Genomic DNA, 18,376 nt, shown 5'->3' with positions numbered 1-18,376 from the left:
ATAGCAAGATATGGGCGACTGGTTTGCGGGGTCTACAGGGACATCTGATTACCAACTTTTACAATATCCAGTTGCAGACCCTTCCCCTGGAGCAAGATTTAAAGTCCCCGGACATGGTCCCAAACCTGTGACCAGCTGGGTTTCAGGAAATGCATGGCCTCAGCGGGCCATGACAGTCATCTCATGGGACCCGAGTTCCTCCTCCAGCCACAGGATTCCTCTGGAGCTATGCAAATCAAGCCTTGCGTGAACTAGGCCCTGGCCCAGCTTGACTACTTCCTTTTTTTATATATATCTCGATATAGATATATAGATATATATCTCACATTCATCATAGGGAATTCCTACCACCACATGATATATATTGGTACATCTTTTGCCCCCACTCCCTTCCCTTCCTTTGAACCCCTCTTCCCCTGCTTATTGACAAGGCTTTGTTTCCATCATTCTTAAAAACTGGCACTGTGCTTCCTCTCCAGGAGCTAACAGCTAATCTGAACCGCTTCATACGGGAGGGCCCCAGCTGCCACCCCAGCTGGGGTTTTCTCCTCCTCTCCCTTCCTTTCTAACCTGCTTGTGCTTCAAGCTGCTACCTCAGGAAATTCCTTTTCCGTGACGTGAGCCAAGAACCCACTCGGCAGGCCAAGTCGAAGAACTGGCTCCTCTTGTGGGAAGGGGGTCTCCTCGGACCCTGTCTGGGAATAAAGGGAGTCAGCAATTGGCCAAGAAGGCGACCATGCAGTTGCTCTCAAGCAAAGAGAGCATCACTTTTTACCAACTCGCTGTGGTGGGCAAGAGTCTGGGCATGTCCACTGGCCAGGAGTATAGTTCCAAAAGTCATTTTTCCTTGTGACAGACTTGGAGCACCAGGTGGTCATGGGCAACTTGGCCCAGAGGCCGCTGAACGTGTGGGTATCTGGCTTCATCATCCTGCATCAAGCACCCCAGTCGTGGGTCCTCTGCTAGGGTTTAAACATCCCCAGTCAGAGCCTGAGGAGGTCAACACAGGGAAGGGAAGGTGCCGAGCCCTGCTGCCTTAGAAGAGCCTTAGGTTCTCGGGCTGCTGTGGGTCCTGAAGAAGCCGAAAAGTACGGACAGAGGAAGGACAGAACACAGCCCAGCTCCAGTGGGCACCAGGCGGGTGAACCCTGCATCACGGTCCTGGATGGAACATGTTGAAACGATCAACATGCCTACATCCACAACTGAGGCAAACCTGACCCAAGGGTTCAGACAGCAAAGGAGACAGACAGTACGACAACAGATATGCAAAGTCTTTTGTCACATTTCAATCACTCGTCAGATGTCCGTAGGCTCAAGTGAAGGGTTACTGTTTTCAGCTAGAGCGGCCCTCGGGTCTCCAGCTGGACAGTAACCTGGACGTGTTTACCAGAACCCACACACCAGAGGCGTCCCCACAGCAAAGCTAGCCAAGAACGTAGTACACTGGTGTGCAGTCTTCAAAGGTGGCAGGTTTTGAGCTGACTCAGAACAGCTTTCTTAATAGTCCCTCAGTCCACATAAACATTCTCCTTCTGTGATCCCCCCTGCCCCAGCCAGGCTCTTGGTATCTAAAACAAAGAATGCAACAGGATGCACACAAGTAGAAGCAAAGCGGGGTTTTATTAAAAGGAAAAGGCCCTCCGCAGAGTGGAGCGGGCTGATGAGAACCCGCAGGAGCAAGCTGGACCCTTCCACTTGGGGTTGTTGGGACGTCCCGGGGTCTTGGGGTCTGGGATGGTACCTAGCAGAACTCTGTCCAATTCACTGAAATTCTTCACCCTCAGGAGTTTTTGAACTTATTTGGGCCGAGTTGGAACCCACATGGCTGCTAACAGTACAACGCCTGTGAGGTTACCGCTGCTCCTCCACGTGTGGTGAGGGCAGGACTGTTTCTTTCAGGCTGCTGCTAAGATATCAAGGAAATGAGAGGGCAAGAGGCTCTTTTGGTCTCCAACAGTCAGAAGACGTCCTGTCCACTATGAGTCCAAGGTCAGCATATTTCCCACACTGTCCACCTGTCGTCTCAGCTTCCTCCTCGGACACACGATCTTCATGAATCTTCACAGGAAGTCAAAAGGCTGAAGGTCTTTTTTTCAGTAGCTGCTTCCTTTTAAGAGGGACATTGTCCTTGTCTATAGGGGACCATGACTCTGTCACTCTGTCTGTGGGGGAAACTCTGGCATTTCAGGCTTGAATTCTGGCAGGACAGGCTGACATCAATAAACAAACATCAGCCTGGCGTGGCTCTGTAATCCAGAAGACACACATGAGGTTAAGAGGTCCAGTAAGCAACGTCCAGTGATTAGAGCCGTATGGTTATAAAAAGTCCAGCAAAAAAAGGGCCAGCAAGAACCAAGACCAGACATTTGAATTTCCAACTTGACCAATCAACCCCTCAGTTTCTATAATGTTCCGGATTGTCCTTGGTGCTTTTTGATAGGTTATTCCTAACTTGGTCAATTTCATTAATAAAGACACAACACTCTTTTAGCACAGCCCAAGTGCTAACTCAGTTGGTTGCAAGGAGATCAAGTGTCTCACGGGTTTGGAGGACAGTTCCAGCCAGAGAGTCAGCCTCCCTTGGAAGTGACATTGTGTCCTCTACCAGGTCAATTATTTGTTGATTAAGAGGGGCCAGGGCTAGGACTTAGGTATGACCAGAGAAAGTATTAGGCCCCCCGTTCTTGCTGTTTTATTTTTCAGAAAAGTCCTACAGGCATCCGGAGGGAGTCTGGTTCAACCCTCTTATCTAATGATAGATCCCTCAACGTTTTGAGAAAGATGAACTGAAACTGGTGCATTAGGAAAGTTTAGCTCAGAAAGAATCTAAACTGGTGTCCGAGTGCCTCTCCATATTAGGGGAAGGCATAAGAGGGCTGCAGTCCCGCAAAGGAAGTAGGTATTATTTTTAGGGTTTCGTCAGGATAATATAGAGATTACTCCATAGTGCTTGGGGGCTTCAGTGCCGTATGTCCTCCATGCCTCGTGGGTTGACTAATTCTCTGCTGCGGACATGCCTGCTAGAGGGCTGAGACAGGTAGACATTCCAGAAGGATGATCCCAGCTTAGGAGATCTTGAGTTTCACCCCATCCCCAAAACACATCGGATTTAGGGCCATTTGATCCTTGTTCATTGTGAGGCTGATGGAAAAAAACTAGAGTTATTAAATGGACCTGGTTTGAGGCCCTTGGAGATTCTGAAGTTGCTATTTTGGGTCTCTGCAAGAGGCCTCATGAGGCTATTTTAGTTTGTATGGGACTCAGCCATATGCAAAGAAAGCAGGAGGTCTTGTGAGAAGCTTTCTTTTGAGGCCTCATGGTTTGAGGGTGAACACAGAGCCATGACAGTCTGTCATATGGCCAAATGGGACCCTGTCTGGGTGGGAGGAGCTGTACGGGACACTGATCATTGCAGTAGATTTTAGTATAATATTTCAGAACTCAGGCCAGAGATGAGAGAAGTCCCCATGTGTCCGGGGTGGATAACATGAAGCCTCTAATTTCCAAATCCACCCTTTAGAACAGTACAATGAAGAGTGCTCTCCAGAAGGGTCCGATCAGCATTTGCAGCTTAGAGAGCCATCTGGCCTTTAACTGGGGGCGAAGACCCGCCAGTTGGTATATTTGGGGTGAGAGGGATCTACCTGTAGATAGAAAATAGCCTGCTGAATTATAGAGAGGCAAGGACAATTAGCTAGGAAGAATACAGGTGTAAAACAGAGCCAGACTAGTAAAATACAGAACAGAGTCCCATGATGAGATAGCGCCTAGAGGAGGCGCCAGAGGACTAGCTCTGGACGGCAGAAGGGCAGGCAGACCGTAAAGAGGACAGCACGGAGCAGGAAGCAAGCTCAGCCCTAGGACTGAAGCCCACTAGTGCTGCGGGAGCTCTGGGGTCACAGCTCTAACGAGGCGGTGATTTCTTCCCACACGCAGTCAGAGAGTTCTCCTTAAAACGAAAAGATCAAAGGCAAAGTTTAAAAACAGGTTCGGGTCAGAAAATATGTCTAAGCTGTAGTCGGCGAGAACATTTAAGACAGTGTCAGAACACTTAACACAGGTCTGATTATCATAAAGCATGGAAGTTCGAAAATTAGGTTTTTGTAGGCTGGGGTTTCTTTCTGAGCAGGAACCTGAGTTCTTCTATTAAGTTCTGATTCCCAGGGGTGGGCATGCTTCATAGTGTCAGTCTGGTTTGACCCTAAGAAGGTGGCTCTGGCCGTCCATATACTCTTAATTTGACTGCTGAGAAAGTAGCTAGGATAACCTCAAATATTCCCTTCCTTGGGGTTTTAATTGGCCCTAATGGTTCCCTCTTTCCAAGTTTTTAATAAGACTCGATCTCTGGATTGCCTGTCTTTGGCCCCTCCTGTTTACAAGCCATGATTACAGCATTGCTATCTACGTGGATAGGCTATAATCTTTGGCCTAGATTGGTAAGGTACTAGAGAAGCCTACCAACTTCAGGGTCCTCTGCCTTATAAGAAAGACTACAACGGTCCCCTTGGTCCCATCAAATGGGAAAATGGCATTATCTCCCCGGAGGAAGGAAGCCTTGCTGTGATAAGAGCCCACAGGGGTGTCTGGCAGCTGAGGAAGTCTGGGGGCTACGTTGAGGAATATCAGGGTGGGTTTTGGCACTGTCTGAATTGGCTCTTCAGGAACAGGGGTCGGGGGTGCCAGGCTGGTGACCACAGCTTCCATTTCTCTGTCCTCCCCTGAGAGACCGTGCGGGTTTGAGTTGAGGATCATCAGTTAGCTACCCTGCTGTAGTATTTCATGCCACCATATCTCATGGTCCCCTACAAATTTTGGGGTCCTAGTAAGGGCTGTAAAGGATTGTGTGTGGCACCTGTCTCACCTTCTCATCACTGCCACGAGGTACCCAGTGCCCACAACTTAAAGGAGGAGAGGTTTATGTTGGCTGTGGTTTCAGCCCACACTCAGCTGGCTCCGAGGCAGGAACAGGATGGCACAGAGTCATAGTGGGAGAAAAGATGCTCTATTCATACAGCCAGGAAGCAGAGAGACAACAGAAGAACCAGGGAAGCGAGTATACCCTAAACACACCCCAGTGACCCACCCCTTCTAACCCTCAGGCTCTACCTCCAAATGTGAGAACTGGGGAGGTCTTTGCACACATAGACCGTAACAGCACCTCGGAGTGTTCGCCCCATCTTCTGTGAAGGTGCCCTGACTGGAGAATGGCATTATAATTGACCCTTCCTTTCCAGGTCATCAACCATAGTCTTGGATTCTACTCCGGCTGAACTCTGGCTATATTTCAATTTAAAAGAAAAAAGCTGTTGCTTTGCTCGATTACCTGGGTCAAATTATTTCCAGAGGTTGAGGACACCATCCAAAGCTGAGGTAAGTAAACTGGCTGTTTTCCATGATGTCTTGAGATTTCCATTAGAAAAAAAAAAAAGCAAGGTTTAGGTCTACAGCTCCCTCTGAGAATGTCCTTTAAAACTGCCTTCAACCTGCAATGATAGCATGATAGGTCCCAGGGAGATTGCCCCAAAGTGTCTGTCTGAGTTACCAGATGTCTCTGGCATAAATCTGCCCCAAGTGCAAGGTTGGGGTGCCTGAGAATTTCAGACGGGCTGTGAGAGCCTCAAGACCACGGTGCAATTCTCTTCTCTTAGTGTTGGTCCATGTCTGTGACCCTATGAATCAGACCGCGCTCTTGTGAAAACAATGTGAATTAAAAAGGAATGTGAATTACAGCCCAAATAGCCAACCGGGTTGGAGAGGGGAACGGAAGCCAGGTCCTACTCTGTGACCTTCTTCTAAAGGCATCAAAGAGCTGCCAAAGACTTGAGATTATAGTTATCTTCTAAAGGCCAAATCTTTGTGACTTTATGACAACGAAACGATTTATAACAAAGCACACTGTGTCTCAAGCTTTCTCTTCATTCTCCAAATAAAACACTCGCAATGCCTACTCTGACAAAGGCACTGGATTGACGTTCGGACCTCATTCCACATGGTGTGACACAGGTGCAGGGGTGGGGGCAACAGGTCTGATGCCAGGCCACCAGCAGAGGCAGACGCCTCCCCACAGCAATCTGGCTACGACCTAGGTCACGGCTCCTGACATCCTGTTGGTTATGAGGTGCATCTTCCCCCAGTCATATTGGGGCATGTCTGGCCCTGGGGTATGGGGAAACAGGGCTTTTTCCTGCCCCTGTGGGTGGATGGGCTGCAACTCCATCTCTCCCAGGTCAAGTGTCACATGAGAGGGCCCCTAGAGGGACAGGGGCTGGAGAATGTGGGAAACTCAACCTGCACTTCCGTTCAGCCACCCTCTCCAAGTGTAGTAAAGCATGAGTAACTCACAGGACCACATTTTAATGCACCTTTATTTTAGATAGAGAAAGTCCATTTTGGCCACACAAACACAATCCTGCATGAGGCGTGGGTTTGCCCTGGGTCCGATATAGCCTAGGAGTCTCTGCTCCACATCCAGGTTACTGTCATGGGAGTCTTAAGGTGTTAGGTGCCCTTGTGGCTTTTAACTGCCTAATTAATGCCTGTAGGGAGGCATCAGGTCAGGTTTGGGTGTTTTGTTTTTTGTTTTTCCAAAAACAAAGCCAGAAAGAAAGAAATACCTCCTGGCTGGCTCACTGGATAGGTGGTCTCTGTCTCTCCTGATATCCAAGCTCTTAGTATCCCAAGAAACAGGCAAGCGGGGCACACACAAGTAGTAAGAAAAGCAGAGGTTTTATTCAAGGGAGAGTACACTCTGCAGAGTGGGATCAGGCCTAAAAGAAAGCTCAAGGCTGAGCTTGACCCAGAGCAGACCCATCTGGGTTTGGTTTTGAGGTGTTGATGGGGACTTTTCCAGTGGTTTCTTATCAGAACTCTATCCTATTAGCTGAGGGTAGAGACCCTCATATCAGGAGGGTGGGTTTTTGAACTGACACACCTTGTTGGCACCAACGTGGTTGCCAAAGCTCACCAAAAAGGCCTAAACAATGCTAATGATACTACGGTGACGTGGGGTGACATCGCCAACTCTGAAGCACTGAGAATGCGTGTTCCGTGGGGTCAGGCCAGGTGCCAAGGCAGCGTGACACCTGCCTAGGCATCGCTTAGGCTCACACCAGGTCATTAAGTAAATACTGTGAGGGCAAGACACTCTCCTGGCTTTGGGAGCCAGAAGGCATCCTACTGGCTGCTGGCCTGAGGCCCGGATGCTTTCCTCACATGCCTGTCCCCTGCCTCGGGGTCTCACAGAGGGGCTGTTGACTCTACCCAAGCTACCAAGGTGTTGTAGTCAGGGCTTACAAGGAGAAATTACATACAGGACACAGAATTCATATTATTCTATGATGGTGTCCCAGAGTTAAATATGAGACAGTGCAGGAAATCTGTCCACAATGCTAAAGACCTAGAAAATCCAGCCCAGGGCCTGGGTTCACAGTAACGTCCTGCATGAGTCCAGCTGAAGACCTAGAGCCCATGACAATGCCTCCCACAAGGGCAACTGGAGACCTCAAGTCCACAACATTGACTCAAGCAAGTTTGTTTCATGGATCTGCGCTGGGAAGACCCAAATTCAGTGGCAGAAACTAGAGTCTGTGCCAACGGGGTGAAGAATCTGTGCCAGTAGGTTGAGGGTTCTGCACTGGAGCCAGCAAGCAACACTCAAAATAAGGACCAGGGCTCCCCTGAAAAGTGCCACAGCCATCCTCAGTGACAGTGAGATCCTGAGCTCCTCTAATGATAATGGCCAAACTCATTTGGGGAAGCTAGCCATGACAAGCTCCTCCAGGAGAAGCAGTGACTCCAAACAACACTTAGGAGAACCCATGACACCACACTCTTCCTCACCGTGTCTCCCTTTATGCTGGCAACTTTCCTCAGGTGGCCATCTCCACCAGGCTAATTTAATTCAGCTGGTGTTAAGTTGACCACCAGTTTTTAATCCATAACAAAAGGGTAGCAGTGTCCTGTGTCCATGGGTCCCACCACTGTTCTACCCCGGCAGTCCCTAATGCTCTCTCTCTGTCTCTCTCAATGGCAATCCAACTCCTCTCCATCCCAAGGTATCCATTTTAGCAATAAACAAATAAAATATATAACACACTGTTCATGAAAAATGATATGCCAAACAGAGGTAGTAGATGGTGATGAAAGTGCTCTTCCTGGCTTCGGGGTCCAGGCAGGCTCCCAGAGGAGGAGATGTTTTCAGGCACCTGAGCAAATGAAAGGAGTGAGCCACGTGGACTGGAGCATTCTCAGAAGGGCTGCAGGGGGTGTCGGGGTCCTGAGACCCAGCCCCACCGAGGCACAAGTGCTGAGAAACAGTGAGGCATCCCTGGTGCCCGGGCCAAGGGAGGAAGGGCCACGGTGGCTGCCAGGCTGCTCTGGAGGACTTTGAGCAGAGTAGTGATGGATTTCACACCCAGGCTAAAGGGGTGGCTGTGGCCGCAGGCAGGCTCAGGGGGTCCCGAGCAAAAGCTGGAGAACCAGAGAAAAGTCCATGTAGAAAAGTCCATGTAAAAGGTGGGAGAGCCCAGGGCAGGCGGAAGAAGAGATTCTGACCACACCCAACCCTCAGTTCCCATGGAGACCAGTTCCAGGATGCTGGTGGCTACCAACGCCCATGGATGCCCAAGTTCTTGACAGAAAACTGTGCAGTATTTGCGTAGGACTGTGCACCTTAAATCACCTCCAGCTGACTTGAAACCTTCTTAGTAAAAAAGTCAAAGTGCGGGAACACTGTTTGTGCTATAGTCTGGGAAAAGGTAGAAATAGAAACTCTTCGTAGGAATGGAGGAATTTGCCTGCACTATAGTAAAATTTCTAAAAGGTTCTGCACCAGGAACTACCCTATAAATACCGGCTGCATTCTGATGGGGGGGGGGACTGAGAACTGGGACAGGAAGGAAACGTAAAGGCTTCCCTGTAGATGGATGTTTTCCAATCTTTCCAAGATCTGAGCCACGAGAACACATCATCTGCTCAGAAGAATGAGGAAAGTTTCAACAAATCTAACTCCCACGCTGAGCTCCTCCTCTGGAGAGATGAGAGCCCACACCAAGAGGGTGACACAGGCTGCCTCCAATGCAGGCAGGCACAGGCTTGCACACATTTCATGAGCCTGAATTCCCTCCTCGCTTTTAAAACTGAAAAAGGCACTGATTACTGTACTAAGTTGACTGTTCAATTCCAAGAGAGAATCAAAAATATGCTTTTATTTTACCCTAATAACAACAGAATAAAAATCAAGACTCGGTTACCATAGAGCCAGGGCAGGAAACCTGAATGGATGAAGGAAGCATGGTGGGCGCGGGACACAGAAGAAATCAGAACTGGGAGGATCTGAACGGCAGGGACCAAGGGGACGGGACTCCCTGCATGGCCAGTGTGTCCGACTCTAGGAGGGGCTCTGTGACTTGTGTCAGAGAATTGTCCCAGCCACCTGGAGCTCACAGATGAAAACACCTCAGCCTCAGGGTCACTAGTCCCAGGCCACACAGCCAAAGTATCAGGGCCAGCGTGATGAAGGTCCCACACCCCTTAACTAATGACTCCACCCTATGCGTCCAGTGTCAGTCCTGTGACAGCGACTGCAAGAAGCTGGGTGACTTGAAAGCCAGCCACCCGCACAGGGCTACATCTTGAGTTCTCTTTTGAGCTGCTTCCTTGGGGCACCATTTGCAAAATGGAAGATTGGCCAGCTTCAAGTGCCAGGACTCGTCCTTACTCAGCTGACCCAAATGTCCCCTCTGCTTCCCTGCAGTCCAGGCCTCCGCCCACTCCTGGCCCTGGACAGCCATCCTTGGGCTTTAGGTCTCTGGAGCTGGGGAAATTCTGTCCATTTCATGGAAGTAGAGTCACAGGGCGGGTCACGCTCGAGCCGGGATTGTTCATGGGGCAGGGGTGGGCAGCTCTGCTGGGCAAACGGCCATGGCTGGTCTTTTCCACTCGCTAAGCGGACACCAGCTGCCCCGTGGCTGCACTACAGTTCTCTGCTGTCTGGCTAATGGACACCTGGACCGTTCTCAGCTCTTGAGTAACACAAAACTGCTATGAGCGCTGGCATCTTTGTGTTCCAGTCTTGAACGAACGTGAGTCTAACCAGGAATGAAGTGGCCGGTTAATGTGTTTCTTGGTTTTATATTTTTAGTTTTGTTTTGTTTGTAAGCGGGACTGAGCCACAGCCCTTGCACTGAGCTGCATCTCACCCTCTTTTTCAGACAAGGTTTCCCTAAGTCGCTGAGATGTCCAGGCCGTGCTCAAACTTGCCATCCTCCTGCCTCAGCCTCCCAGACTTTAGGATTACTGGTATGCACCATGTGTGCCCTGGCATGTATAGGCTTTTACAAAACTGCCAAACTATACTCCAGAGTGGCTGTGCAGCCTCGCTGACGTTTGGGTAACCCTGGGGACTTTAAACATGTATGAATGTCAGTTTCTGTATTTCGTTTCCTCTTGGGAGCTTCCTTGCAAACAAATCTTCAGATTTCTTCCAAACTCACAGGCTGCAGCCCTGGCCCCAGGTCGGCGCTCACACGGTGAAAAGTCCAGGCCAACTATGCTCCACGGCTTGGAAACCAGAGACCCTCCCCTGGAGGGGTCAAGACGCGCTTTCCAATGGACGGGACCCGCAGTGCGCGCGCATCTCCGCCGGGGAGGGCGGGACCAGGGGGTGGGGCCAAACGGGGGGTGGGGCGCAAGCGCCTGCAGCCCTGCCCACCAGGCGCCGGGGCGGGGCGGGGATGGGGCGGAGCCACAGGGGGCGGGGCCCGGCAGCAGCGCGGCCCCGCCCCGCCCACTCCGCTGGAGCTCGGCTCGCAGGCTGCAGCCGCGCCGCGCACCATGGCCGGGCTGCTGGGGCTGCTGGGCCGGGCCGGCGGGGCGGGCGTCCGGCTCCGTTCTGGCGCCACCTGGCTCCTGGGCGCCGCCACCCCCTGCGCCCCGCCGCCCCTGGCCCTGGCCCAGTTCCGACCCGGCCCAGACGTGCGGCTACTCCGCACGGCTCGCAGAGACTTCCGGAGCCACCAGGTAAGCCTGGCCACCCCCACCCTGACCTCTGACCCCTGGGGCGGAGCAGGACCTGGCCCCCTCCGCGGCCTGGACAGCTTTGCTCAGCTGCCTAGGATCCGTCGCTTCCAGGATCCATGAGTCTCCCAACCCTGCACGCGTGGAAAGTGATCTTCCCCCTGACAGCCGGAGAAACTGAGCCCCGGGTGGTCCGGTGCGCTGCCCGAAGTCACACAGCCCCCTGCCAGTGCCTTGGCAGAGCGGGGCCGGGTCGGTGATGACGCCGGGAGAAGCCCGCGGGCCGGAACTCGGTCTGAACTTCCCCTCCGGCCTCCCCGTGCCCCCTTTGAAGTCCCGCTGGGGCCCTGCCCGGGCCCGGGAGGAGCCTCCGCACGCACCTCCCTCCGTGCAGTCTTATCTAATCCTCCGAGCCGGCGACCCTGGGTGTGCAGCTCCCGATTACATTGCATTTCGGTGTCCTTCCACCAGTGCTGAGAGAGCTCGCTTCTATTCACAGCTGCAATACCGCTTTAAAAAAAAATCTATCAGTTTTTGTTGTTGCCGGCTTAATTAAGGGGCTGCAAAGGAAAGCTGGAGCTTCGGGCCTGACAAGTGAACATCCATGGAGAGCCTGGAGTCCCGGGAAAGGGAGACCTCGTACGCCAGCCCGTCTGCTGACCTTGCAGAGGTCTGGGAATAGCTGCTGCAGGCAGGCTTTGGGGGACAGATGAACTGGTGAACGCAGGCCTGAGCGGGGCGCCACAGCGGAGCCCGCATTTTCTGAACTCCTGTAGTTGGGTGGGTGGGTGGCAGAGGACTTTGGCCCATGCCCTTACCGGACCCTGCCCCGCCCCCCCGCCAGTGAAGCCTTGGGCGCCTCCAGTGGGCTCTCTCATGGCTGTGGATCTCTGCATTCATCCTCGAGCATGGCCCCTTGCTTGCTTGTCTCTTTGTCATCTCCGGCCAAGCGCTGTGTGACAGGGGTGTGTGTGTAGCAGAGATGAGTGCGGGGTCTTGGATTCCCCTGATCTCTGTGTCTTATTCTGGAGCCTTGATCGACTGTGCTCATTCTGCTGTGTCTTGGTTTTCTCATCTGTACAATGGGATGTTCCTAACCTCGCTTCACAGTGTAGAAATAAGGTGTTTACACATGACGTGGGGTACAGCCTCCATTAATGTTAGCCGTTGTAACCTTATGAATGCAGCTCTGGGGACCTTGTTTTCCCTGCCCTCTGATAGGAGAGGAGAGTGGGATCCAAGTGGGACTGGAACCTAACAGAACTTTAGAACAGAAGATCATCACCCTGAGAAACACTTCCCAGGCAGCCCCTGAGGGGAGGTACCTGGTGTGGACCAGCACCAGCACCAGCCTGCAGTTTTGGCTTCCTTTAAGTTTCTTGAGATCAGGTTTTGCTGTGTAGTTCAGGCTAGCTTTGAACTCACTATGTAACCCAGGATGAACTCATTGCAGTCCTCCTGCCTCAGCTTCCTGAGTGCTGCGATTACAGGTGTGAACCACCACACCAGCTTGGCCACCAGCAGTTCTGCCTGGCTCCCTCCCTTGTCGCACTGGGCATTTCTCCGTGGCCCTCCTGCAGGCCCCTATTTTTCTGCCTGTGGTCCCTCTTCCCACCGCCCCGAGCTCCTGGATAGTTTTGCTGTTCTGTTCAGCCCCTGCACTCGCAGCAGTCCCTGCTCAGGGCGGATGTGACCATGTGAGGAGTAGGGTTTAGGTGTTAAGAGCGAAGTCTTTGGGAACAGCCCCAGCACACGGAGGCCCGCTCAGATCCCTGTGTGATCCTTGGTAAGTGACACGGCCTCTCTGGGTGCCTAGGGATCCTCTTCTGGTCAGCGGGGTTGAGGCCTCTCCCTCAGAGTGCTGGGACGTTAGCTGAGCTAATGTCTCCAAAGTACTCAAAACACTGCCTGGTGCAATTTACACCACTATAGTGCCATTCAGTATTTAGTCAAGGAAGGGAAGCAAGTGTTGCGCTAAAAGAATGTGCTCACCTTGCTGGCCAGGTGCGTGCCTCATTTTTCCAGCTCTCCTGCTCCCAGGTGGTGCTTTAATCAGGGTGGGGCAGGGAAGACGGATGTCCCACACACAGGGACAAGACCAATGTGAGTCTTCACACACTGTGGTGGGCGCTCGGGGTGCAGAGCCTAGCACATAATGCCCTTAGGGTCACGTCCCATGAAGAGATGAGTGTCTGCAGATTTCCCGCTGCTTGCGGATCACACTCTTAAGCTCTGGTTTAGCCTGTTTCATCACCTCAAGGGTGGGGAACAAAAATGCACAGCTCATGGGGCCCCAGACACTCTTCGAGAGTAGCCATTCCTGAAGGAAGCTACTTTTCCAGCTGTCTCCACCTGCTTTGCCCCAGCCATGCTGCCTCCCCCGCCTCAGTGTCCTGCCCAGCCCTGCACCCAGCCACAATGACTGCTGAGAGCTGGGCTTTTTCTGATAAGCAGGCCCCAGGCCCCACCCTCCTGTCGCTGCAGATGGGACAGCTGCCAGAGGACCCTTCTGGAGCCAAACACTGCCATCAGGCTGAGACCTGGGAGTCCCTTTCACTTCCTGCCCTTGACACTCAGCCCAGCCAGTCAATTATGCAGCGCTCTGTCTGTTCACAGTCCCAGCGTGGCTGTCTCTGCTGAGGGCCCTTTTGTTTACACCCACTGGTTTGGCAAATGGTCTTCTGGCCATAAAAGAAAAGTAAAAAGGCGGCCAGATTTCCAGCTACAGAAGCAGCAGCATCTACCACAAGCCTGTGGGGAATAATTTCCTGAGGTTTTGTTTATTTGATTTATTTTTGTTTTTTGAGGCAGGCTCTTGCTAGGTAGTTCAGGCTTACCTTGAACTTACTGTGTAGCTCAGGCTGGCTTTGAATTCACAAGTGTTCCTGTTGTTTTGAAAGGGGGCCCAGGAAGGCCTCACTACAGTGATATTTAAGAACTCAAAGATGACAGAGCAGTGGAGGAAATATTCGCATTTCTTTTTGAAATATGCACAACAGAGAAGCAGTGGGAGTACCCCTGCCCCCATCCTGTGGGAGCAGGAAGGAAGCTGGACAGAGATGTGTCCTGTGCCCGTGCCCAGTGAGGCAGGGCAGGCGAGCAGGGCCCATGACGGCCCTGGCTGGAACCTCAGAGTCCCCTGGTGAGCTGATGACAAATCCCCATCCTGTGAAGTTACATGGGATCACATGGATACAGTTGTGGGACAAAAGCCCTCCAGGCCCTCCCGCCTTGGCAGCTTGACAGTGGACACCACGCAGGCCACTGGCAGCAGGAGAGAAACGCAGCAGTGCACGTCCAACATGCTCAGTGTGGCCACTGCTTCCGGTAGCAGGTCAGAGCCAGGCCTAGTTGTGCAAGTGAAGCTGGCATGTGTGAAAGCCACTGCTCACTGGGCACCCCGTATTCTATCTTGTCCTCCTGAGGCCTGACCCCATCTTCTATGTAGGGATCTAGGACAATGTGTGCCTCCCTTTACCTGTGCACAAGCTGGCTCGGTGCAGGAGCCGTCCAGCTGCAGCAGCAGTGGCCAGAGCCGGGCTGCGGGCAGGTGCTCGCCGCTTGCTGAGAGGAGCGAGCCCTAGATCTCGTAGTTAGAAGGCTCAAGGCCAGGAGTGGTGCCACACAGCCCAGAGCCCAGTGCACGCTCTGGGCAGGAGGATCATAGCCAGTTCAAGGCCAGCCTGGGTTACTCAGCAAGACCCTGCCTCTGAAAACCAAAATTTAAAGTCCTCTTTTGAGGTTTCTAATCCAAGTACAGTTGGGTGTTTTTTGCTGTTTCGATTGTGTCTCCCAAACATTTCAGGCTTGGGATGATGAATAAGTGTTGGCAGATCAATAATAGATGCCACACATTGAATTGTTTCTGTACCAATCCTGCTCTGTGTATGGTCTGGGAATTGCCCTCCATTGAAAAACTCCTGATCCCAGAGCCTTCTCCCCCCTGGGGCGTCCATTTACCCCACCGTCCATCCGATTGTGATAGCTCACAGCATGGTGGCGGTGCGCTCACGCTGCAGACAACCTGGACTCCCATCTTGCTGACTTTCCTGGCCGAGTTGACCTCTCCGAGCCTGTGCCCCTCCTCCGAGAAGTGGGCAAAGCAGTCCCTGTTCAGAGGAAGGAGGAACAGGTGGAGACAGTGTACTGTGGACAGCCCGGCTCAGGGAAAGTGCTCCTTGGAGAACTGCTGCGTCCCCAATCTAATGAGCCCTGGGGCTTCAGTCACTTTTGCTGCTCTAACAGATGGCCACATGGTTTATCTTCCCATCCCCAGGGGGCCAGAGGCCAACCCAAGCAGGCCTGTTCCTTCTGAACACTCAGGAGAGAAGCCATTCCCTGCCTTCTGCAGTGTCCAGAGGCCACCTGCACCCCTGGGCTTGTGGCCCTCACCTCCACAGACCACTTTCACTGTGTCTTCAGATCTCTGCACCTCTCCTGCCTCCTTCCTTTCCCTAATGAAAGCCCTTGTTGGGCCCAGCGAAGTAATCCAGGATAATCTCCCCATCCAGGAGCCCTAACCACATCTGCAAAGTCCTTTTGCCGTGCAGGGTGACATAGTCACGGGTTCTGGGAATCTGCACCTGGTCGTGTCTGAAACCCCTGTTCTGCCGGCCACCCGTCCTCCTTAGCCACTGGTCGCACCAGAGAGGTGGGTCTTAGTGTTGCTCAGTGAGCTGACCCCTCACTGGGCAGAGCATTGCGCACTGAGTGTAGCAGCTGGAGCAGACCTCCAGCCTGGTGCCCGCTTTGGTTTTGTGCACAGGAGCCCAGCAGAATCACCGAGACGGCGGGCAGCAAGGCCAGCAGCACAGAGAGCAAGCAGAGCAAGACCCAGCAGCTGAGAAAGGTGTTCCAAGAGTACGGGGCGGTGGCCGTGTCCCTGCACATTGGAATCTCATTAATCTCCCTGGGCCTCTTTTACACGGTGGTTTCAAGGTGAGGTTTGCAACTGTGATAAATGTTGGGTTTTTGTAGAAGATGCCCTCGGGATGAGAACTTTTTCTGAAGCTATCCATCCAGATACTCTTATCACATTGGCTTCTTAATCTGTGGCTGTAGTAATTGTTTTCTTTGCGTCTTTCCCTCCCAGTGGCGTGGACATGTCTGCCGTCCTGCTCAAACTCGGGTTTAAAGAGTCACTGGTGCAGTCAAAAATGGCAGCAGGCACCAGCACCTTCGTGGTGGCCTACGCGATCCACAAGCTGTTTGCGCCCGTGCGAATCAGCATCACCTTAGTCTCTGTGCCCTTCCTGGTCAGATATTTTCGGAAAGTGGGACTTTTTAAACCTCCAGCTGCAAAACCTTGATGAGTCCTTCAATGGCAGGCACTGAAGACCTAGTTTTAGACTATTACAAATAGGACTGACCTCGGATTGTGGGTTTTTCTGAGCAGAAGCAGGGAGCTAATTGCTGTGTTCTCATGGATAAAGTTTACCTTCACCACCAAAAGTCAGGCTTTTGAATAATTTGGGACTTTCTAAATTTTGCGAATGCTATTCGTCATAGGGCCGTGCAGGTCATCTGTGATGCTGACATCACAGATGACCTGCATGGCCCACAGATGCTCTCTGCAAAAGCCCCCGGGGGTTCCTCAAGCTCAGGTTCTGTAAAAACAGTGATTGATTTAGATGGCTTTTAAAATTCCCTTTCCACTGATTGGTTGTCAGCAGCCGGCAGTTTAATATTCGGTATTCTGCAAAAGAGCTTCCAGGGCTACAATTAACCAAGCAAGAATGAACAACATACGATCATAATCTAAATTAGCATCGGCCCTCTGATATTCATTACACTTGTTCTGGGAAAAGAAAACAATTCGGGTGTGTTTCACTGATTCCGTAACACTGTCAAGGCTGGGCAGCTTTGAGTTTGATGGATTTCCTGAAATTCCATTAAAGTAGGTCAGGTCATTTGTCCCTGTTTCCATGAGCTACGATCCCTTGCCCAATAGTAATGGTACATGTAGCTCCTGATGCTCCGCCCACCCTTCAGACTTTGGAGACCACACCTATGAGATGCTAAGATAGTCTTATCCCTTCTTAGACAATCTTTCTTTAATTCTTACTTTAAAACTTCAGACATTCCAGGATTGTCACAATGTTTACATTGTGTCACTACTTACATATATTTTTACACTGAACTAAAATTAGATACATGAAAGATTTGTACTGCTTCCCAGAAAAGAAAGATTAGTAGCACTTGTTATAAATGGAGATGAAATATTTATACCAGCTGGTAAGGAAAGGAGCTGGTGGGGATTAACCCACGAGCCAGTTTACCCAACAAAGCGCAAGTGTGTTAGGGAGATTAGAATTCACGCAGAGACCTAAACTTAGGACTTCCTGCTCCCAGCAGTGGGGTAAGACTTTTCTCTGGGCTTTTATACTCTGGGGATGTTTTACTAAGTGTGCCCTACAGAATGGTTGAGGGGATTGTGGTTATCTTCCCGGCTTGCAATTCCATCTTTAAAGATTATTTCTGTGACAATTAGAAAGCTAAGGAAACCATTAACTATTGGAGTTACTGAGCTCTGGCAGTAGACAGTCCCCTAGTTAAACCCTAATGACCCCAGTTAACACATAAAAGGATCTTTGTGGGACAAATTCTCCACTGTAAGACTACTTTAATGTGGAACTTTTTTTTTTCCTTTTAAAGCCATTGGCATATTGTCAAAGCTGGAACTTCTTTCTAGGATCTAATTCCCAGAGTTCTCCAGAGTCGTTCCATATGCCTGACGACACTAGTTATATCTTTTTCTATGGATGAGAGAGAGCTTTCTCTTCTCGTCTCACGTGTGTTCCCTTTGGGGCCCTGTTCCCCATCCGTACCAGTGCAAAATGCCTATGCAAAAAAAACTGATTGAAAGCCCCAAAGCTCAGGGCTGAAATCTCAGTCTCCGTGTGTCAGTGATGGGCATGGACTGCAGGGTGAGCAATAAAACAAATCACACCAAATAGCCATGTCCCTGTGTTCTAGCCCCAACCCCACTCCACTCCTGAGGCCAGTGGCCAAAACAGGAAAGGAAAAAAACCAAGAGGATAAGGTCAAAGGATCAGGGAACTAAAGTGTTATGTGAATTCACCAGCAAGATATACAGACTGCTTGTATTTACATTGTTTTTAATGGATCTAGGGTGTGATCTATTTTAAAAATGTAAACCAGTTTGCCTCTAATTTTTTAATCTGACAAGGTGAGCAGTTTAAGTGAAACAAACATCTTTATAAAGTTTGTGAAGTTTCTCTTTCTCATTCAATGTCTTAAGTCCCTTTTCTGTGCAGCTGTTTCAGGGATGGTCAGCTGGCCTTGAGGCCAGGTGGCATGGCACAGGAATTTGGTGGAGGAACATCCGCTCACCTCA

At 51.2% G+C, this 18,376-nt stretch overlaps 1 protein-coding gene across 1 annotated transcript; it reads left to right on the top strand.

Annotated features, from left to right (window-relative positions):
• Window positions 1–10,783: 10,783 nt before the first annotated feature.
• Window positions 10,784–18,266, top strand: Fam210b (family with sequence similarity 210 member B). Its single transcript, XM_003463649.5, has 3 exons — window positions 10,784–11,022; window positions 15,785–15,957; window positions 16,112–18,266. Exons 1-3 carry the CDS (start codon window positions 10,837–10,839, stop codon window positions 16,326–16,328), a joined length of 576 nt encoding a protein of 191 aa, XP_003463697.1. The 5' UTR covers window positions 10,784–10,836; the 3' UTR covers window positions 16,329–18,266.
• The last annotated feature ends 110 nt before the right edge of the window (window positions 18,267–18,376 follow it).

The sequence above is a fragment of the Cavia porcellus genome, unplaced genomic scaffold (genome assembly GCF_034190915.1).
Source record: "Cavia porcellus strain 051 isolate PalLab524CR breed Dunkin Hartley unplaced genomic scaffold, mCavPor4.1 scaffold_5, whole genome shotgun sequence".
Taxonomy (NCBI): domain Eukaryota; kingdom Metazoa; phylum Chordata; class Mammalia; order Rodentia; family Caviidae; genus Cavia; species Cavia porcellus.
Note: the sequence above shows the minus strand (reverse complement) of the source record. Positions and strands in the feature narration are given on the sequence as shown.